The sequence below is a fragment of the Borostomias antarcticus genome (assembly GCF_949987555.1).
Source record: "Borostomias antarcticus genome assembly, chromosome: 21".
NCBI lineage: Eukaryota > Metazoa > Chordata > Actinopteri > Stomiiformes > Stomiidae > Borostomias > Borostomias antarcticus.
Window position 1 is genome coordinate 10,735,496 of NC_140254.1, and position 23,287 is coordinate 10,758,782.

Consider the following 23,287-nt stretch of genomic DNA (forward strand, 5'->3'; position numbering starts at 1 on the left):
GAGAGGCGGCACATCACACAATGTAGGTGGCGAAACACACACACACACACACAAATGGCTGGAGCATCCACTGATGAAACTACTCTCTGCTCTTAGCCCATCCCGACATCCTTTCCCCCAAGGAAAGCCAGAAGCAGACAGTTGGCAGCCTGCAGGGGGTGCGCGTTTTTCATATTGGGTTCTTTCAATCAATCAATCAATCAAAGCTTTATTTATATAGCGCATTTCATACCCAGAGGCAACACAATGCGCTTTACAGAGAACAAGGGAGGTGGGCAGACATCCCACCCCTACATATTCCAGAGGGAAGCAAAAAAACAGTAATCACCCGGGGGCCAGATAAGTGAGCTGTAAAAATTCTTCCCTGACCCCTCTCAACGAGGCGATCGAGCAAGCTCCTGGAGTATGTTTGTCTACCGGCTAAGAACATTTATAGAGCAATAAATAACATTAAATTACATTTTCAGAGTAAGAGAGGCTAATAACATCATAGGAGAGACATGGCAAACATTGGTGTATGTCTGTGTGTGCATAAATGTGCCTGGGCCCAGATAGAGGCAGGGGTTGGGGTAGGGTGGGGGGTAGGAAAAGGATACGGACCCGGGTTAGGGTGAGGGGAAGGGGATCTGAGCCCAGGACTGGTGTCTGTCAGTGTGTGTGTGAGTGTGCCTGGGTCCAGGTAGAGGCAGGGGTCAGGGGTAGGGTGGGGGTAGGAAGAGGATACGGACCCGGGGTAGGGTGAGGGGAAGGGGGTACTGGACCCAGGCCTAAGGCCGGAAGTGGACTGTTGTATGTCTGTGTGTGCGTGTGTGTGTGTTAACTAATTTGCTACGACATCTGCAGCAGACACAGGGGTATCTATCGGACTCAGGGTGGTCTACTGGTGACAGTGGGGCATCCACTGGACCTGGTTAGAAGATAGGAGGGAGAGAGAGAGGCACTAGGGAGAGGGGAAGGGGTTCTTTATGGGGGAGAACATGCAAACTCCACACAGAAAGGCCCTTCTTGCTGTTATGTGACAGTACTAGGTACTGAGCCACAAATGCCGCACGTGAGCGATTTTTGGTGTCCTGCTCTAGGACACTTCAGCACACTCTGGAAGCTGGGATCGAACCGTGGACCTTGCAATCCCCAGCTGGCCGCTGTACCTCCTGAGATACGTGCTGCCCCATAGGCTCCAGTGTCAAAACAAATCCCACTCTCTAGTGTACATGTACAGTATAATGGAACGTAACCTTGCAATTTGAAAATGAATAAAAATAAAATACATTTTACATCTTCTTCTTCTCCTTCTTCTCCTTCTTCTTCTTCTTCTCCTCCTCCTCCCTGGAAGCCAGACTCATCACGAAAAAAAAAAAAAAAAAAAATCCACCATAGAGTCTGGACTTCTAGCCATCCAGAACAATTTAAGTGGGCGGGAGTACTTGCCTTGACAGACAAACTCCTTCAGCCAATCACCGTTAACAGAACATTGCCAAATAGACAGGACACAGGTCACAAGAACAGTGAAAGCGTCTTTTCCACTGAGAAACTCTGCTAGTGCATACTCTTGGTCTTCTTTAATTGTTGTTATTGAGTCTATATCTGCAATAACTACACTTATGGCTGTGTTTATTCTTCTAACGTTAACGTTACCGTTCATTGCTTCATTCTACTAGCAGACTCCTGTTGTATTTCTCGTCATGATCTACGGGGAACCAATCAGGGACTGGGGGCGCAACAGCAGTTAAAATGCAGTCCCCTGATTGGTGCCCCATTTTCTGGGAAAACTCAAATCGTTCTGGGTGGCTGGAAGTCCAGACTCGTGAAAACTATTTTTAGTCTGGCTTCCAGGCTCGACTATCTCCTTCACTCACCTCACGCTCCAGTTCTACACACCCTCTTTTCCCAGATAGCACAGTGTTTGTGGGGAGTTCATTAAATCTTTTGTTGCCAGTTTACCTTTGTAGAAAATGGAGGAGCAGAGACTGCTGGTGGTGGGGGGGGCTGTAATTGACACGTCTGGTCACCAATTTGTCATTGGGTTGAAATTATGTGACGTTTGATTGGTCGTTAAGATTGCATCGGAATACGTGTATATCATATTGGCATTTATGGTTCATACACGTAAAATAGGCACGCTAGGTCTAAAATATGACGATCATATTAAAAGGCAGTGCAGGAGAGCCACGTTATAACTGTCTACAGGCTGAAACTCATAAAATCTCTGAGTGTGATAAATCAAACCCAATCGTAATGTTTCTCTCTCTCTCTCCCCTTCTCTCACTCTCTCCCTCTCCTTCCTCTCCTCAACACTTTTCCCTCCCTCCTACTCTCCCTCTCTCTCCCTCCTCCCCTCTCTCCTCCTCTCCCTCTCTCTCCCTCCTCCTCTCGCTCTTCCCCTCTCTCCTCCTCTCCCTCTCTCTCCCTCCTCCTCTCCCTCTCTCTCCCCTCCTCCCCTCCCTCCTCCTCTCCCTCTCTCTCCCTCCTCCTCTCTCTCCCCTCCTCCCCTCCCTCCTCCTCTCTCCAATCCCCCCAGGCGAAACTGTGACTCCGACTGCAGTGACGGCGAGGAGGACTTCTACTACACAGAGATCAAGCTGAACACCGACTCCGTGGCCGACGGCCTGAGCAGTCTGTCCCCCGTCTCGCCGTCCGTCCTCCCTCCATCCGCCACGCCCGGCCCCGCCCCCCAGCCCTCCACCGACCTCCACCACCACCACCTCCCCAGACGGACCCCCGCCCCTTCCCAGGACCCCAGGGACCACCACAACAACAACAACAACGGCAACAACGCGACACCACACGCCAACAACTGCAGCAGCACCACACCCCTCAGTCGCTCTGCGCCCAGTGCCCTGTACCTCATCCACACCGACCACGCCTACCAGGTGAGACACACTCATCCACACACACCACGCCTACCAGGGGAGACACACTCATCCACACACTCATCCACACAGACCACGCCTACCAGGTGAGACACTCATCCACACAGACCATGCCTACCAGGTGAGACACACTCATCCACACACACTCATCCACACAGACCACGCCTACCAGGTGAGACACACTCATCCACACAGACCACGCCTACCAGGGGAGCAAAGTTGCTGCACTTGTTACCCCTCCGTGCAGACCGGTAGATTAGACTAGAGGACCTACTGATGACGTATCGGTCTTGAAGGGGTGTCCCATTTCATAGGGGAAGATTTCAACCCACTGGCCCTTGACACTGTTCCGAGGGGCAAGGGTTAGGGGTAAAAATGAGAAATGGGATTCAGCCATTGACTCAGTGACCAGTTCAGTGGTGTGATGCAAACAATGAAGAGCCTGAGTAGGAAACCAGATAGAAGGTTGAGTCTGGTGGGAAGGACTTGTAGTCTAGCTTTTACTGTGAATGTGACAATGTCCCCATTAAGCACGTTTTCTTGAAGAGTGAGTGAGAGAGAAAGTGATCAGCAGAGGGAAGACATGCAATTTTTCCCTGAAGTTTTATTCCAGTCCAGTGTTGCTGCTGTCAATGTTGTGTAGATGCATGAGGATTGGCCTGGCTCCTGCAGGTGCAGGTGACTGTGTGGTCATATGTGTTACGACCCAGCCGGGCAGAGTAGCCAAATGTGCCTGGGACCCCAGAAGCAGAGACGGAGACCCGAACAGGTTTCAAAAGTTTAATGAAACAATATATCTTAACTGGCTTAATGTGCTGCGGAACTAAAACTAACGAGGGAGAGTCCGAGAGGGAGAGTCCAGGAGGTAGTCCAGGGTAGAGAGCAGGGGGGGAGGTCCGTCCGAGGGGATCCGGGGTTGGGAAGCACGGGGGGGTCCAGGGGTAGAAACAAGAGGGAGGTTGGGAGGAGCGGAGGACTAGGAGCTTGGAAGGGGAGTCCGGTGGAGGGCGCGGGTGGAGCTGGGAGACACTGGTCTTGCATGGGAGGGAGCCTAGGAGGAATGGAGGAGAAGACAGGGTTAGGACGTTCAAAAAGTCGAGCAAACAATTCTCAAGGGGGCTCTAGAGCAGACTACCACTGACCACAGTTGTCAACGTTCAAGCGCCCGACGTCTGTCTTCTGCAGCCTTTAATAGTGCTGAGCCCAGGTGGTGATTGGCATCAGCTGGCCTGATTGCAACCGTCCACACCTGCTGCGGAAGGTGACGCCGGGCCCAACCTCAATGGTGACGTGCTGAGTGGGACTGGGAACGTGACCGCACAACAGAACCCCCCCCCTGAGGGGAGGCACCGGACGACCGCCCAGGGGCCCCCGGGTTGTCCCGGTAGAAGTCGTCCAGCAGGGAGGGGTCCGCGAGGTAGGAAGAGGGCACCCAGCTCCGGTCCTCAGGGCCGAAGCCCTCCCAGTCCACCAGATACTGGAACCCCCGCCCCCGGCGGCGGACCTCGAGAAGCCTACGGACAGGCCACACAGGGTCCCCACCGGCCAGGACCCGTGGAGGCGGAGGAGCTGAAACAGGGGGAGACAAGGAACTGGTGGCCACAGGTTTGAGCTGGGACACATGGAACACGGGGTGCACCCTGAGAGCCGGAGGGAGAACCAGACGAACGGCAGTGGGGCTGATGACACGGTCCACGGTGTAGGGACCGACGTACCGGGGGTTCAGCTTACGAGTCGAGGTCCGGGAGGTCTGGAGGGGCAGGTCCCGGGCCAACAGCCATACTCTCTGGCCTGGTTGGTAGGCCGGAGCGGGCACCCTCCGCCGGTTAGCGCAGCGCCGGGCCCGCTCGGTGGCGCGGAGCAGCGCGGCCCGGGCGATCTTCCAAACCCGACGACACCGGCGGAGGTGGGCCTTGGTGGACGGGACCGCCACCTCCAGCTCCTGTTGGGGAAACAGAGGGGGCTGGTAACCCAAGGAACACTGAAATGGGGACATACCGGTGGCGGAACTCTCCATGGCGTTTAGGGAGTATTCCACCCACGGCAGATACTTGGCCCAGGAGGAGGGGTTGTTGGAGGAGACACAACGAAGGGCCGCCTCAACGGCCTGGTTGGCACGCTCTGCCTGCCCATTGGACTGGGGGTGGTAGCCTGAGGAGAGGCTGGCCGTGGCCCCAATCCCCTTGCAGAAGGCCTGCCACACCTTGGAGATGAATTGGGGACCACGGTCAGACACGATGTCAGCAGGTATGCCATGAAGGCGGACCACGTGGAGCGTCAGGAGGTCAGCCGTTTCAGCAGCGGAGGGAAGCTTGGAGAGGGGAACAAAGTGGACAGCCTTAGAGAACCGGTCAACCACAGTTAAGATGGTGTCATAGCCCTGGGAGACGGGGAGCCCAGTAACAAAGTCCAGGGCAATGTGGGACCATGGACGACCAGGGATGGGAAGGGGCTGCAGGAGGCCCGCTGGAGGGCGGTGGGAAGGATGGTGTCAGGGTCGCTCTGAACGCCAGGGTCCTCTCCTGAGGACTGGCGGGAGAGGGCGTCCGCCCTGATGTTCTTGGAGCCCGGGCGGTAGGTGAGGGTGTAATCAAAACGGCTGAAGAAGAGGGCCCAGCGGGCCTGCCTGGAGTTGAGCCTCTTCGCCGTCCTCATGTAGGCCAGGTTTTTATGGTCAGACCACACGATGAATGGCTGCTCCGCCCCCTCCAGCCAGTGTCTCCACTCCTCCAGGGCAGCATGAACCGCCAACAGCTCCTTGTTGCCCACGTCGTAGTTCCTCTCAGCGGGGTCGAGGTGGCGAGAGAAGTAGGCGCACGGGTGGACCCTCTGGTCCTCCTCCGACCGCTGCGAGAGAACAGCTCCGATGCCCGTGTCTGAGGCATCTACCTCGACGATGAACTGCCTTGCTGGGTCGGGGTGGACGAGAACCGGAGCAGTGGTGAACAGGCCCTTGACAGCGTCACACAAGCCCTTGCGGTACAGGCTGAGGAGGGCTGTGTCGTTCCAGCGACTCTCGATGGCCAAGGTCCTGAACTCTACCGTGTACTCGGCCACGGAGCGGGATCCCTGGTGGCTAGCCAGTAGCCTGCCAGCTATGTCCTGACCGTCTAAGGGGTGGTCGAAAACTGAACGAAACTCGCTCCTGAACAGGGGGTAGTCGGTGGCATAAGCCGCACTGCTGTCTACAGCGGCTATGGCCCAGCTAAGAGCCTTATCGGCCAGGAGCGACATCACGAAGGCTATCTTGGCCCCGTCAGAGGAATACTTAGAAGGCTGGTGAGCAAACACCAACTCACACTGGGCTATAAACCCCCGACCCCGATTTAAGTCGCCATCGAACGCTTTGGGGCTTACCAAGCTGGGTTCAGTGTGATGCCCTAGCTGTACGGGGAGAACGGGACTAGCAGCCAAGGCGTCTAGAGTCTGCTGGATGGCAGCGAGGGTTCCAGACATGGAGTCCATCTTGGCGGCGAGGCTCGCAACCGTACAGACGGTGGATTGGGACGTGGCCTCCAGGACGCTTATCTGGGACTGGACCGCGGGAAAGGCTTTTCCCAGTTCGGCTTGGAGTTCCGTGAGTTGCGTGGCCTGCCTAACTACCAGCTTACGTAACTCTGAGGGTGCTTCGATCCCCGCTCCCGGGGTCCCGGCTTGGCTCATTGGCTTGAACGTTCTGTTACGACCCAGCCGGGCAGAGTAGCCAAATGTGCCTGGGACCCCAGAAGCAGAGACGGAGACCCGAACAGGTTTCAAAAGTTTAATGAAACAATATATCTTAACTGGCTTAATGTGCTGCGGAACTAAAACTAACGAGGGAGAGTCCGAGAGGGAGAGTCCAGGAGGTAGTCCAGGGTAGAGAGCAGGGGGGGAGGTCCGTCCGAGGGGATCCGGGGTTGGGAAGCACGGGGGGGTCCAGGGGTAGAAACAAGAGGGAGGTTGGGAGGAGCGGAGGACTAGGAGCTTGGAAGGGGAGTCCGGTGGAGGGCGCGGGTGGAGCTGGGAGACACTGGTCTTGCATGGGAGGGAGCCTAGGAGGAATGGAGGAGAAGACAGGGTTAGGACGTTCAAAAAGTCGAGCAAACAATTCTCAAGGGGGCTCTAGAGCAGACTACCACTGACCACAGTTGTCAACGTTCAAGCGCCCGACGTCTGTCTTCTGCAGCCTTTAATAGTGCTGAGCCCAGGTGGTGATTGGCATCAGCTGGCCTGATTGCAACCGTCCACACCTGCTGCGGAAGGTGACGCCGGGCCCAACCTCAATGGTGACGTGCTGAGTGGGACTGGGAACGTGACCGCACAACAATATGTGGCTGTTGCCTTGACATGGATGATAAGAGGGGTCAGTTATAACGGATGATAAGAGGAGTCAGTTATAACGGATGATAAGAGGAGTCAGTTATAATGGATGATAAGAGGAGTCAGTTATAAAGGATGATAAGAGGGGTCAGTTATAATGGATGATAAGAGGAGTCAGTTATAACGGATGACAAGAGGGGTCAGTTATAATGGATGATAAGAGGGGTCAGTTGTAATGGATGATAAGAGGAGTCCGTTATAATGGATGATAAGAGGAGTCAGTTATAACGGATGATGAGAGGGGTCAGTTATAACGGATGATGAGGGGTCAGTTGTAACGTCTCCTGAGACCCTCACAGTCCCAGAGGCCACGCCCACTCCAGGGACACTTCTGTTCGGACGTTCAGATTCCGGCCAATCTGACCTGACCCCAAAACCAGCGGAGCAGGTGTCCAGTTTCACACACCCAGTGGTCTAACATGGTTGTGTGTGTGTGTGTGTGTATCTGTGTGTGTGTGTGTGTGTGTGTGTGTGTGTGTGTATCCAGGCCACCGCCCCCGTCACCATCCCGTCCACCACCTCAGGCTCCGCCTCCACCAGCTTCACACCAAACAGCAGCAGCGGCTTCAGCGTTTCCTGGCAGTCCCCTCCTGTCACCTTCACTGGCAGCGCTGTGAGTACACACACACGCACACACACACACACACACACACACATACACACACACATATTCTAACACTGATGCTCCTTGGTATGTGTTTGTGTCTTCCCATCAGGGATGTTAACAGTTAATCGACTATTGATTAATTGCCGATAAGAATTTACTCGATTAAGATTTGGTTACTCGATGAATTGTTTGTTAATGGACTGGAGCTTTTTTGGGGGAGGAACGAATGTTATCAACGGGAGTCGCGTGAAATGTAATCATGATTTAAGGTCTGACTACACATGAGGGCCCCACACCATGTAGTGAAGGCTAATTGGGATGCTGTGAAATTTCAACAACAGTGGAAGAAGACACAAAAATGAAGCTAGCAAAGCGCTGTCCAGCGTGGGATGTTCTTATCAATTAATCAACTATTGTTTGTTAAGGTTAACATGTAACAGTTATCAATTAATTAAATTCGATTAATTAAATTCTTTGAAATGTGCAACCCTACTTCCCAGGCTTCTCCCACCCACAGTCAGACGCAGACCTTCAGTGAGCAGCGCTCCCAGACCATCGCCGTCCTGTCCTCCCCTCCCCGAGCCACGGGCTCCCTCAGGTAAACAGCTAGCTGCCCCCCCCCCACACACACACACACACCTGCACCGGAGATTAACCCCATGCTGTTACTGTTATCTGACCCGTGTCCCCGCCCTCTCCCTCCCGACAGTCGGAAGTCACGCGGCGAAGGGAAGAAGTGTCGCAAGGTGTACGGCATGGAGAACCGCGACATGTGGTGCACGGCCTGCCGCTGGAAGAAGGCCTGCCAGAGATTCACCGACTGAAACGCCAAGACCGGGGTCACCGACCAGCACCCTCCCCCAACCAGAGGCGTATTCTACGCATGCATACTTTACAAACGTCTCTTCCGAGCAAAAAACATCACCTCCTTCCACCCCCGCGCGCCCTGGTCCCGCCCCCTCCCCCCATGTGCTCCTTCTGTCTTTGACTCCGCATAACCACCTTCCGCGAGAACCACCAATGGGGGCAGGGCTATCTCTGCATTCCTTTTTCTGATTCCAAAAGCTGCCTATAACCATCCCCCCCCGCTCTCGACGACATCCCGACCTTCCAGAAAAACCTGTGCAGATACGCAGCGCAAAAAAAGAAGGTATAGAACTTTGTGCTTTTCTATGTGTGGGTTTGTCATTCCGTCTCTTTCTATGTTTTATAAAGCTCTGGTTTTAAAGGAATGTAGCCGGCAACGAAGGGGACCAGAGAAAAAGTGGTGAAAGTCTCAAACTATTATCGCCCTAAAACTGTTTTTCTTACCAAGAGAAGAATGGCCTCTTTGAGCTTTTTTGGCCGTAAGGCCACTACAAAAAAAATGAGAGGGGGGGGGGCTTTATCTCTCTCTCCGTCTCCCTCTCCATCTTCTCCATCTCTCTCTCCATCTCTACATCTATCTCTCCGTCACCCTCTCCATCTCTCCATCTATCTCTCCATCTCTCTCCATCTCTCCGTCTCCATATTCTCCATATCTCCGTCTTCTGGACTCTCAGCCAAGTCCATCGGCCTCAAAACCCCCCAAACGAAGGACCCTGGTGCTCCCACCCCCTACCTCTGTCATCCCTCCTAAGCCCCCCCCCCCACACACACTCTCACACACAGAGAGGGTCAGGGGGAGGGGGACAGAGACCCCTGGTGGTAAAGGAGCAATGAATGGGGGGGGGGGGGGGGATAACAGTCAAGGAGCTGAATGGACCGATCGCCAAGACAGGAACTCTGCTCCCACCACCGACAACAACATCATCAGAGCATCACAAACAACACAACAACAACATCAGGCATCGTCAGAACACCACAAACAATACAACACACGCAGGACAGGAGCTGTTTTATATCAAAATTTTATATCCTTGACAAGAAGGTTGTTTTCTTTTTTCAGGGATGGAAGACAGTACCGACCAGCAGCTATACATTTCCGCAGTTACCATGGCAATGGGTTTCTGATTACTATGTGACCACATGATCAATTTGCAACCAAAAAGTTTTTTTTTCGTTTTTTTGTTGTTTGTTTCTAAGTGGTGCCATTTTCCCATTTTTGTTCCTCTATGTATCTATTCTTGATGTTTTTGAAACAGAGACCACTCGACCAACCGTTCAGTGTGTGTGCGCACGGGTGTGAAACAGTCCACGGCTCGCCCAGCGGTAAAACAGGGCCCTCGTCTTGCCACTTAGACTCCCTCAAACGCAGGGCAAAAAAACAACAACATTGTGTTTACGTTCGTTGAGTTGTCGATACGGTATAACGTGTCTTATGAGTGTACTACTAAAGAGGGCTCGTACCAAAAGACAAGCACTTGTGTGTACAGTATGAGCACCTTCCACCTCTGCGCTCGGGTCTCATCGAGGGTTAAATCACTTTCTGGCACCATGCAGCTCCTCTTAGGGAAGTAGGGACAGGAGAAAAACAACAGCTCCATCTGAGAGTGTGGGGGTCTGTGGGTGGGCGGGACTACGGAAACAATGGAAGCACTTAATATGGTTCACTCCCCTGTCACTCAGAATGGAGTATTCCACACAGTACACAAACTACTCTGGGCTAGACCAATAGAAAGCTTTGTAATAGGCTAGAACTTTGTGATTGACAGGACCAATGGGGGGGGGGGGTGGGACCAATATGGAATGCAGCTAGGTGATAGGTGGATGCATGGACCTGTCCTCCCGCCCACTTCTTTAAGAGGATTCAGGTCCCCTGTCTGGCCTGGGACCCCGGTAGCCAAGTCAAAGGTCAAAGGTTGATAGCCATATGTAATGGCGGATGCACCAACTCTGTATATTGTGGTTGCGTTCAACAATGTACAACATAGTGAAATGTTCAGATAGAAATATACTATGAAAAGCAGACCCGCCTTTTCAACAAAGTGGCATAGGGAATCACTGAAGCCCTGTCTGTAACATATCTATCTGCGGATGGAAGACTCGCAGCCCAGGTGCTCTCTCTGACTTTTCTGATACATTCCAATGAAGACATGACACAGCTAAAGGAAGTACACACAGTCCAACACCAGCTACTAAACTCACTAGCTAGTCATCTCTCTCAAGATCCACGTTCAAAAATTCTTCCACACCTCAGATCACAAATCACCTCGGATTTTTTTTTATTTCACTCAATGCTTTCTATTTACTCTTATCAGTATGTTTATGTAGATGGTATATGTAGTTCTGATTTACTCTTTATAAGCTCAATGTTCTAGACTTAAGACTCAGTTTGGGCTTTAACAGCCACCTTGTGACTAGAGGGGTTCAGTACCATCCTGAAGGGGATGACGGTTGATTAGTTGTTGTATCATTCACCTTTCCAGGCTAGGCGCCATGTTGTAAACATGGTCAGGCCTGGCTCGCTCATTGAAAAATCATTGTGCTTCTGTAATTTCTTCAGTGACCTTAAAAAAATAATAATATTAAGAATATTCTGAAAATGAACTGCCATTGTATTATGTGAACGTATTGTTGTTTAAAAAAATATATAAAAAAATATTAAAAAAAGACAAATCTATATATACTTAAAGAAATGCTTGTTTAAACTGTAAAGTTGGATAATACTCGAATTTGGCTGTTTTTGTTTTTTTTATACTTTATGAATTACATATTTTTTTGTTTTCATGTTCTGCTGAGGGAATAATCATTGTAACAGTGGGATGGAGATTAAATGTGATGATGTAAATGTCAATCCAAGGCAAGCTCAGTTTCTATGCATCAGTTGGCCTCACCCCTGCACTACAGGTCCCAAGGCTCTTTCACACATCCCTCTCTTTGAACCGTATTGTGCTGGTCTGGATAGTTCCCTTTCACAATGTCCTTTACAGCACAGATATCCAGGCCAGGACAGCACAGTCCAGCTGGACTCAGTGGGAATGGCGTATATACAATACCACTCTCTACCTGTATGTTCTGCAGTGGTCCAAATCCCACTTCGATTTTTTTTTCTTAATGTACCTTTGCTCTCAATTTCATTCTCTGCCATGGCATGTCATCAGACTCCCAATTAGTTTGATTGACAGCTGTGTGTGTGTGTAGGAGCTCTGGGGTGAGTGCAGGGAACTCCATTGATGCTTGGTGCTCTAGCTCAGCCCTCTCTCTCTCAATCAGAGAGCTGAAGCCAGGTCAGGGGACCCCTGAGGCTTCCCCTGGATGCTGATAGAAGGGCGTGAGGTCAATCCATCTCTCCTGCTGTCAAAACATAATGTTGGGAAATTACAGAACGTACACAGCTATAGGCCTCCATTATGTTGTCCAGTTGGTTAGATTGGGGACGTTCTCTGGACGTAAAAATGCACTCCTTTACTCCCGTCCTTTGTGGTGCTTGTATGTTTCGTGTTCTGATTGGTTCCCTGTCAATGTGTGGTCTCGTGACCAGTCGGGGCTTGTTAGATTGAGGTCCTGTCCAGAAGCTAGCTAGCTTCCTAAGGCACTTAAAGGACTGGATAGGTGTCAGCAATATCAGCAACTTAACCTGGACAGTATATCTTAGCCTAAACATGCTCATTTTGGATCAGTTTTAGTTTTTACATACCAAAGTTATACGCTAAGTGTGTTGAAGGTACGTTTAGGCACCTTAGATCTGAACTTAGGTTCAACTTTAGCCTTAGAGACTCCCCCTGCCATATTGCTTCCACCTATCCAGCCCTTTCAGATCTACAGCATATGCCAAGGACAATGAGCATTATGGGGTTAGTTTCCGAACCAGATGTGGGTTACAGTACTTAGCTACTTGGAGTACTATGGTGCTGTGCAACCAATAGTGCGAGGAAGGTGTTACAGTAACCACTGTAGCTAGAAGGTGTTTACTAGCTACTGCAACTGCAAAACTATTTTCTATCATACACCGTACAGTATGTCCTCTGTGACAGTTACACATGTACACACTGTTACACTGCAGAACATGAAAATAAAATACACCTGCCTCAAGTCAACTCCAGTGTCCAAACACAATTTGGTTGATCTAAGATCGAAATTCTCTCTTTCACTGTGTTGTATATTGATCATTTTTCTGTGTATGAGTTAAAAGGTCCCCTATTATGAAAAACTCACTCTTTTACAAATACATGTGGGTCTCCGATGGGCCTACTAACACACAAACGGCGAAATAACAAAACCTCCGGTTTTTTTTGTGGGCAGCTGAATTCTGAAAACGTGTGAATCAACACACCGTCTCATTAGAATATACCCCCTCCCATCAGAAAACAAGTTGGGGGGGGGGGTGAACCAACCATTCAGAAACGTCCTGCTGCAATCTGGAGGCAGGGACAGGGTGGGGAGCAGCAGCTTATTTACCTTAAAGCTCCAGACGCAGAAACAATCAGTCCAGAACAGGGCTGAAACAGAGAAACAGCCCGTCCAGAACAGGGCTGAAACAGAGAAACAACCCGTCCAGAACAGGGCTGAAACAGAGAAACAACCCGTCCAGAACAGGACTGAAACAGGCCTCCTGGGTCCTGAGGAGGTAGAGGGTTGCTGGTTAAACTCGCTCCCCCAGTATGAATACCATCCACCAGTGCCGATGAAGAGAGAGCTTTTCTTCAGCGTAGCTGGTTAAAACAGCATTAGTCACGCGGGAGACCCAGGTTTGAATCCCACTCTGGGCATGCCAGTACATGTGGGTTACATAGAGGCATGGTAGAATGCTTATTTTCAGCAAGAATTGTAAAATACATGTTTTTGGAACCCCAGAGACCTATAATAACTTTTTGAAAAGGAGCATAACAGGGGACCTTTAATCAAATTTGAAATGAGATGTTTGCTAGGCTAGGCTGTAGCAGGGACTATATATTCCATAAGATTATTGGGCAATTTCCCCCTAGGGATAAAGTACACTACTACTACTACCACTATTACTACTATTAGTACTACAACTACTGCTAGTATACAGAAACCAACCCTAGTACATTACATTAGTCATTTAGCAGACACATCCAAAGCGATTTACAATAATTACAAAAGATTACTGAAGACTTAATCTCATAATCTCAAACAACTTCACTAAAGGTATTGACAATATTATTTACATCGCTAAAGATATAGACTTAATTATGTCAGTGCAAAAGTCAGCTTCCAGAGGATCCATTGGCTAGTGACTTGTTTGCTCAGTCAGACCTCTCTGAAATGAATTCCCATAAGAGTGAGGGAAGCCATGTTTCCATCCACACGTATTATGCGAATTAAGTTATATTGAATTAAAAATGCCTTATGGAAACAGTAAAATTCGATTAAAAATCATGAAAATCGACAAAAAGTTTGTACTGTCGATCTCATCGGATTTTCTCTTGTTCGATAAAAGTCTTTTGTGATAAATGCTTTATCCGATTTAAAGCTCTAGATGGAAACGCACGTTCACCAGCTTTATTCGCATTCATATTTTTAGCGATCCTCACACAATTCGATTGACAAGTGGATGGAAACATGGCTGGAGAGAGCAGGAGAAAAGGCTTGTATGGAGGGAGGCCTGCTAGGCCCTGGCGCTGTGGCCTTGTGAGTGATATGAATACATATGAGGGTGTGTGTACTCAACGCTGCGCTGGCGAGCTGTGTCTTTTGTTTTCGTGTGTTTGTGCCTCCCGTCAAGGGTTGAGCCCCCTCCTGTGATTTATAAACCGCATAAAACAAGACAGCGTTATTCACACACGCAAGCGTGAACTAGGTGATTGGTGAGTTATGAGGGCCCCCAACATACACACACACACTCTCACACATTATGTTAATGCATGCGCGCACACACACCCATACATTCAACTCATTCTCATACACATGCACACACACCATAGTTATATCCAGACATCACTGGGCCAAGCAGGCGGTATACTGTAGCATAGGATTCTGGTGATTTGAAAAAAGTAGATTTTAATGATCTTTCTTGATCTTTTTCTTTATTGAATACCAATGGGTATCATAGTAAACTGCAATAGATCCACATCAGCTACAATGTATAAGCTATAGTTTGAGCGAGTGTTGAATCCTGGGTGGTGGGGAGAGCCCCTCCCTCCATCTCTTCCACAGAACCTTCAGTGTTCCTCACAAGTACCACAGCACAATGGATATGTGGCAGTTGGGCTACGCACAGCCCCTCTGGTATCGCTGTGTGTGTGTGTGTATATATATATATATATATATAGAGAGAGAGAGATATAATTGGACTTTTTGCAGTGCCAACTGACTTATATCCTGCCCCCCTACCACACACACACACTCACACAGTACCAAGGGTTCACGGTACACACGTATGAAATATAAAATCAAAACATTCAACTGGAAACTTGTAATTGAAAGCTACGATAAAAGAGACGGACACAGTGCAACCAGAAAACAATAGATGTCAGTGGGACAGTCACAGTTAGTATGTCAGAATAGACCAGTGATTGCCTTGCCTGACCCTTGAGTAGGGGTGTTTCCATGGCAGCCATGTTGATGGACAGGTTGTGGTTGCCTGACCCCGCCCACTCTGTTTGGGGTTGGATGGTGTTGTTGTTTGTAAAGAGAAGGACCGTCCCTCTTGACTGCTTTCAGGAAGTGGAGTTGGGTGAGGAGGACGCCTAGATGCTGATCCTCCCAGAGGTTAGACTAGTATGAGGTTCAGCTGGTCCTCAGACATCGTCTAGGGGCCCAGCTTCATCCTGCGTAGCCAGGAACTGTACGGTGTTAGGAAACACGAGTTTGACTGTGCCTTGGTGAGGTCTGGCCATAGAGTTAGTATATACATATAATGGGTATAGCTCTCTCAGACCAATTGATTTCAATGGTCATGTCCATTCTATGAATCCTAATTCTGTGGGTTTTTAAAACACTGTTGTAGACATTCACAGCAGTGAAGGAATGTCTCCGGTGTCGGCTAGTCTGAGTTTGGACGTTTAATCTTGATTTCAACGGCGTTGTGATGAATTAAAATGATCTTAGTTCGGGGGCCCTTTGGCTTTCCCCCTGATAATAAAGCAGTGACTGACTCTTAAGAATGAGACATTTTGCTGTGAGAGATTTTAAGAACAAGGGGGTGACTCCCCGTTTCCCCTTTCTGTAATTAAGAAGCTGTTTTAACCTGAATTCTTATAGCGATGCTGTATTTTTGTCTTTGTAGACCGTTTCTCTGGTTTTCCAAACATGATGCTTGGTTTCTCTTCCCCTTGAATAAGGGCTTGTAGACAAAGACTAGTGTGAGAATATTCAGTATTGGGACAAGTGATGAATGATTTTTATAGACATGTTTGGGAAATCAAGTATCTTTTAGCCAATATTATGTATAACCGGTGAGATGATCCCTTTTCGAACTGCCAGAAAGTTGTCCTCTCTAACAGTTAACATTAGCTATGTTTCCATCAACACGTTTTATGCAAATTAAGTTATATCGAATTAAAAATGCCTTATGGAAACAGTAAAATTCAATTAAAAATCATGAAAATCGACAAAAAGTTTGTACTGTCGATCTCATCGGATTTTCTCTTTTGTGATAAATGCTTTATCCGATTTAGAGCTCTAGATGGAAACGCACGTTCACCGGCTTTTCGCATACATATTTTTAGCGATCCTCACACAATTCGATTGAAGTGGATGGAAACATGGCTACTCTGTTTCAGTGCTACTAATTAGGGCTGGGTTTAAAAAATTGATTAGTCGATTCTGAATCGATTCATGAATCCCAAAATCGATCTTCTATTTAATGAATGAATGAATAAATGAAGGAATGAATAGTTCATTAATTCATTCAATGATTCATTCATTCATTCATTTTTGGAAATCAGTATCGATACCCAGCCGTAGTATTGATGTGTTGCATAACTTGGCAGTCATGTAATTAAGGTTACAGCAAAAAAAAAAAAAAAAAAGGTTTTAGTTACACTAACTGAATCGATATTGAATCGAATCGAATTGAATTGAATCGTGATAATCGATTCTGAACCTTGTGAATCGGAATCGATTCTTGAAATTCGACTCGATACCCAGCCCTACTACTAATGTTCTGAGAGGCAACTGGTTCACTTAAACTTAGGTCCAAAACACACTGGAACTGAGGGGGGGAACAAACACTGACCATTTTCTTGACTATTCATAATTTGTCAGAGCGTCTTTGAAATAAAGTTTTAAAAAAATAAAAGTTTAAAGTCGCACTGAAACGGACGTTTGAGATCATCTAACTTCCGTAGTTTGACGTATTTCCGACGCAAACAAGCTATGAGGGTGGGACATGCGTTTAGAGGAATTTGATTGGAACATTGACAAGTGGACGGGTTTTAAGAACTTTAGACAGATTCGATAGAAGGATAGCGTTGATTGATGGGTGGATGTCCTGAGATTATTGGCCTAAAATGTAAGGTACCTGTTGTCGTCATTGCACGTGACCTACCGTTTTCCAGGAAGTAAGAAATTATATACTTTGATATAAGATTACAACAAAAGTAGAATTTTGTAAATTTTTTGGCATACATCGCTGAATAGGTGAACACTATGACCAATTATGTGAACCAAAATGGGACAGAATGCTTTTTTCATTTCAGTGCGACTTTAAAAGAAGCTTATTTGCAATATAAAAACTGCAACAGGCATTTGAGTAGCCTGCTAACAGAAAACACAACTCCCAGACCCACTCTAAAATGGATCATCTCATTGTGTCTTTTACCTATATGAAGACCATATTAACCTCAAGAACTCAATGACTGTCGCACTGGATTTTATACACTTTTCAACAGGCCTCTATGCTTACTACTCTGTGATCTCACTGTATTTTTAATACTGCATGTGCATGCAAATAAGATGACATTACTTTCTATAAATGTCTATACTATTGTGGTGTGGTGTCCATGCAGACAGGCTGAAAGCAGACAGGTTGCAACCAGAGGCCTGCAAGGGCAGATAATTATGTGAGGCTTTCAAAATAAAAGTCTGTATTTGTTAAGTGAAATTAGTGGTATCTACTGCCACTGTCCCAATCGCCTATGCCTTCCGCTCTTAGTCCAGTGGTGTATCTTGGGGCCTCTCTGTCTTCCTCTCTGTAGTTGAGAGAGTAAGTTGTTCCTTCCAGTTGGAGGTGACAGGCTTGAGGTGTCTGACAGCGCTACATTCTACAACTGTTTGTTAATCTCTCTCTCTCTCTCTCTCTCTCTCTATCTCTCTCTCTCTCTCTCTCTCTCTCCCTCTCTCTCTCTCTATCTCTCTCTCTCTCTCTCTCCCTCTCTCTTTCTCTAATCAGATGCCCAGGTGTCACATATGGTCTACAGAACACATGGCATCTGTCTGCTTCCTGCCTCCACTTGGCCCAGTCCACTGTGTGCTTTTATACGATTTTTATGTAATGGTCTGGTTTTTGTCTGTACAGAAAGTACACAAGTATTTAACATCTCCCATGAGTATCCTTGGTATGACGAGTCGAGGGTGTGGCATGGTAGGCCATAAGCTGTATATTTAGTGATATAGGCTTGCTTAGTTATACCAGGCAAAGAGGTGAGGAAAAGCGCCGGATGTGGTCAGATGGAATTATCTCCATGTTTGGAAACGCAAGTAACTGAAGCGGGCACAGGTGCAGTCTGAATCAGAAGCCATAGAGAGGACAGGGGGGGGGGGGGTGACCGTGCCAGATACCAAAGTCCATACTTTACCAACCAAACCTTGTTTGTTTTCTTGTTTTTATGTACTTTTTTTTTTTGGGGGGGGGGGGCGCTACAGATTCAGTACAGTTTTTGATTCCCAGGAGAAGCGCTTGATCGACTGCCTGGCCATGACTCTGTCAGAGCTGTGTGTTTGGGTCTAGGATGCAGGGGACTAGCTGGGTAAAGGTGTGACTCACAGAATGTTCCGGGTCCCCAGGCTCATGAGACGGGCACCCCCAGAGTGTGTGAGTGTGTATATGTGTACTTTTATTGGGAAGTGGAGAGGTTTACATCTCAAACACTGTCAACTCGGACCCATGATGACCTCAGCATCAAAACTGCTACAAAGTCTTTAGTCTGCTGTACTCTAAAGCCATGTGTGTGAACTATGGGATATTATACTGCCAGTTAACATACACACGTGTGAGTGACTGAGGTGTGAATTTCACTCGTGCCATCATACCATCTGCACTATACAGCATTCACATCTCTCATCTGTGTGTGTGTGTGTGTGTGTGTCCACAGGCGGTCAGAACCCCATGCGTTCATGTTCCCATACCTTAATCCAACCTTAAAGCCATATATGCCAGCCGAAGCCAATGACCGATTGATAAAACAGTCATAATGGATCGAACCCTGTGTGCTCCCTCTTTCACTCTCTCTCTCTCTCTCTCTCACACACACACACACACACACACACACACAAACACACACAAACACACACACACACAAACACACACACACACAAACACACAAACACACACAAATACACACACACAAACACACACACACACACACAAACACACACACACACACACACACATAAACACTTCCTATTCCTAACAATGACGTGATGGCTTGTGGAGGTATTGCATCAGGAACGTGCATCGTGAGTGCTGTACGTTAAGTCTTCTCAAACCTGCGGATTAGGCTCATGGCGGCTGACGCGTTTATTTAGTCTCTAAGCCTCTGAGTTTAACGTCAATGCCTGGCGTTCATCTGGCCTGGCGTTCATCTGGCCTGGTCACACGCTGAGCGTTTATCCGCTGGCCCACAAGGAGAAGCGGTGTAGCCGACTCAGACTCTACGCTTAATACAGCACTTGAACGGGAAGGACGGGGGGACAAGTTTAGCTTTTGCCGCTTTGAATGTGCGGCGTCCATCACATCGCCGAGCGGCTTCCATCACATCGCCGAATGCAAGTTAAGCTTGGCGAACAGAGGAGATGCGGCCGTTAGGTGGCTGTGTGCGTGCGTGTGTGTGTGTGTGTTTTGAGGATGTGACAAATACACAGCCATTGAGTAGTGAGCTCATACACAGAAATAGGTGACGTATAGAGGCCATCTGTTTGTCTCAGCTGATAAGAATCACTGCTGATTAAAAAGAAAGAAAGAAAAAATATCGGTTTGCTTCCTGGTCAGAGGACAACGCCTTCTCTCTGCTGAGGGAAGATGAGAGAATGGAGACGTGCTTGTTTCATAAGGTTGTAGTTACTGTGTCAACATCAATGCGTTAACATCTTGATATCTAGTAATTACTTTGTGGTCATATTAAATACTGGGTATTGTAACAGTGTATCAGACTGTACGAGTGGAATAGGCCTTGTTCAATCTTCCATTGATTTAAATGGACAAAATGCAATGTGATCACTATCCATAGAAAGTATTTAGCCTAAATGTAGCCATTATAGCACTATCATACACAGAACATCTCTACACCTCTATTACATCACTATCACACAGAGTATAGTCTCCATTACATCACTATCACACAAAGTATAGTCTCCATTACATCACTATCACACAGAGTATAGTCTCCATTACATCACTATCACACACAGAACATAACCTCTATTACATCACTATCACACAGTGTATAGTCTCCATTACATCACTATCACACTATCACACAGAGTATAGTCTCCATTACATCACTATCATACAGAGTATAGTCTCCATTACATCACTATCACACACAGAACATAACCTCTATTACATCACTATCACACACAGAACATAACCTCTATTACATCACTATCACACACAGAACATAACCTCTATTACATCACTATCACACAGAGTATAGTCTCCATCACATCACTATCACACAGAGTATAGTCTCCATTACATCACTATCACACAGAGTATAGTCTCCTAGCGCTGCTGATGCTGAGATGGGGAGAGCAGGAGAGGCTGGGGTGAAACACGAAGGGTGCCAGAGGGTGTGTGTGTGTGTGTGTGTGTCTGTGTGTGCGTCTGTGTGTGTGTCTGTGTGAGAGAGAGACAGACATCATTAGATCATAGCTTTTGTGCCCTCGTTTCCAGTAAGTGCACAGCTAATTTCAGACGACTGTCTCTATCCCCTAGGTAGTGCACTACTTTTGACCAAAGCCTTCTTTCTGGGCAACGCTAGTAGTGCACTATATATGGGGAATAGCAAGTCAATAAGGTGCTGAAGGTTCCGAATCTGTACATGAATACACACACACGTGAGAAAAAAAAAGGTCATGGGTGAGTTGTCCGTGTCTGAGACAGTATACTGTACTTTGATTTTGTGTACTATTGCAATACATTAAAGAAGGACCTGCAATATGTATTATTATCACATCTAACAAATTATATTCTCTCGTTTGATCAAAGCGTAAATAAGTACATTGGATTCTCTCACTGGAGGATTCGACACATGTTGACTGTTAAACGCTTCACTGCCTGTACATAACTTTTACTTGTAAAAAAAAAAAACAATCAAACAAAAAAAAAAGAACCTGCCATTGTAATTGTGTGATGGTCATGATCATGTCACTGGTGCTGTGGGTGCAACTGTTGTTGTTTTACTCCATGTAAAAACGCTCTGTGTTACTACTAGAGAGGCTCTGGACAGAATCAGTCACAGACAATAAAAATACGTTTTCGCAGCTGTTTACAATCTGTGGTCCACACCTGATTGTCTATTTGTCTTATGAGGATGGTGGTATGTGGTTAGATAATAAATGAATGAACAAAGAAATTATTACAACTGAAAGAGGAAAAAGAAAATATCTAACCGCAAGTGGTAATCAGACGGGTCCCACGGACATGAATCCATAACCGTAACCAGACTGACAGACAGCAGGTAGACTGACAGCCAGGAGGTAGACTGACAGACAGTAGGTAGACTGACAGTAGGTAGACTGACAGACAGCAGGTAGACTGACAGACAGCAGGTAGACTGACAGACAGGAGGTAGACTGACAGGAGGTAGACTGACAGACAGGAGGTAGACTGACAGACAGCAGGTAGACTGACAGACAGCAGGTAGACTGACAGACAGGAGGTAGACTGACAGGAGGTAGACCGACAGACAGCAGGTAGACTGACAGACAGGAGGTAGACTGACAGACAGCAGGTAGACTGACAGACAGGAGGTAGACTGACAGACAGGAGGTAGACTGACAGACAGGAGGTAGACTGACAGAAAGCAGGTAGACTGACAGAAAGCAGGTAGACTGACAGAAAGCAGGTAGACTGACAGGAGGTAGACTGACAGACAGGAGGTAGACTGACAGACAGCAGGTAGACTGACAGACAGGAGGTAGACTGACAGGAGGCAGACTGACAGACAGGAGGTAGACTGACAGACAGCAGGTAGACTGACAGACAGGAGGTAGACTTACAGACAGCAGGTAGACTGACAGACTGCAGATAGACTGACAGACAGGAGGTAGACTGACAGACAGCAGGTAGACTGACAGACAGGAGGTAGACTGACAGACAGCAGGTAGACTGACAGACAGGAGGTAGACTGACAGACAGCAGGTAGACTGACAGCAGGTAGACTGAAAGACAGGAGGTAGACTGACAGACAGCAGGTAGACTGACAGACAGGAGGTAGACTGACATACATCAGGTAGACTGACAGACAGGAGGTAGACTGACAGACAGCAGGTAGACTGACAGACAGGAGGTAGACTGACAGACAGCAGGTAGACTGACAGACAGGAGGTAGACTGACAGACAGCAGGTAGACTGACAGACAGGAGGTAGACTGACAGACAGCAGGTAGACTGACAGACAGGAGGGATATATAAGAAGGAAAGTAGAAAGGAAGGAAGGTGGAAAGGAAGGAATTTAGGAAGGAAGGAAGGTAGGTATCTTTAAGCGAGTGCTTCTGTCAGGTGTCGACTGATTATCTCCGCCCAGAGTGAATAGTAGAATAGTAATGTTTTCGGTCACGTGTGTGGGTGTTTCTGTTAGTTACTTCCTTAGTTTGCTAGTTCGTTAGCTAGTTCGTTAGTAAGATGGATTACGCAAAAACTGCCAGATGAATGGTCATGAAATTCAGTTGAGAGGTGTGACATTTTGGAGAAGATCCGATTCAAGGGGCGAATTAAAACAACACTTTGAGCAAAGAAGAACCCGGAGTGCATCGAACTGCCTCCCACCGGCTACAACCCGAAGGGGGCGTCACAGAGCCGCCCAAACATGGCCGCCCATTCACCTGCAGTCCCCGGGAAAAAACAAGCAGGGAACTAAAAATGATAGACCAAATTTAGATAGATAGATTAGAAAGATAGATTAGATAGATAGATAGATAGATAGATAGATAGATAGATAGATAGATAGATAGATGCTCCTTTTTTACATGTGTGTTCTCCCTGCATTCGCAAGGGTTTCCTCCCAAAAAAAATCCCAATACGAAAAACATGCAGAAGAACCAGTGCTCTTCAGTCCTTCTCTGACCAGGACCTGGACTGAGCACTTGGACTTGGACCCTGTGCACCTCTGGGGCTGCCCACTGATCCTGGCTGCCCCTGGAGGACAGACTGGATGGGGAAAATGCAGAGGACAAATTCCATCGGC

The 23,287-nt window shown here is 47.8% G+C and overlaps 1 protein-coding gene across 1 annotated transcript in view; it reads left to right on the forward strand.

Annotated features, from left to right (window-relative positions):
- znf704 (zinc finger protein 704) overlaps positions 1–8,676 on the forward strand; it is a gene marked incomplete at its 5' end in the record, with an annotated part of 57,562 nt that extends 48,886 nt beyond the window's left edge. The window contains 4 exons of the mRNA XM_084454879.1: positions 2,519–2,870; positions 7,717–7,842; positions 8,337–8,434; positions 8,546–8,676. Of these exons, the coding sequence (XP_084311005.1) occupies positions 2,519–2,870; positions 7,717–7,842; positions 8,337–8,434; positions 8,546–8,660 (691 nt within the window). The 3' untranslated portion in view covers positions 8,661–8,676. The remainder of the gene's footprint in view (positions 1–2,518; positions 2,871–7,716; positions 7,843–8,336; positions 8,435–8,545) is intronic.
- Positions 8,677–23,287: the final 14,611 nt, after the last annotated feature.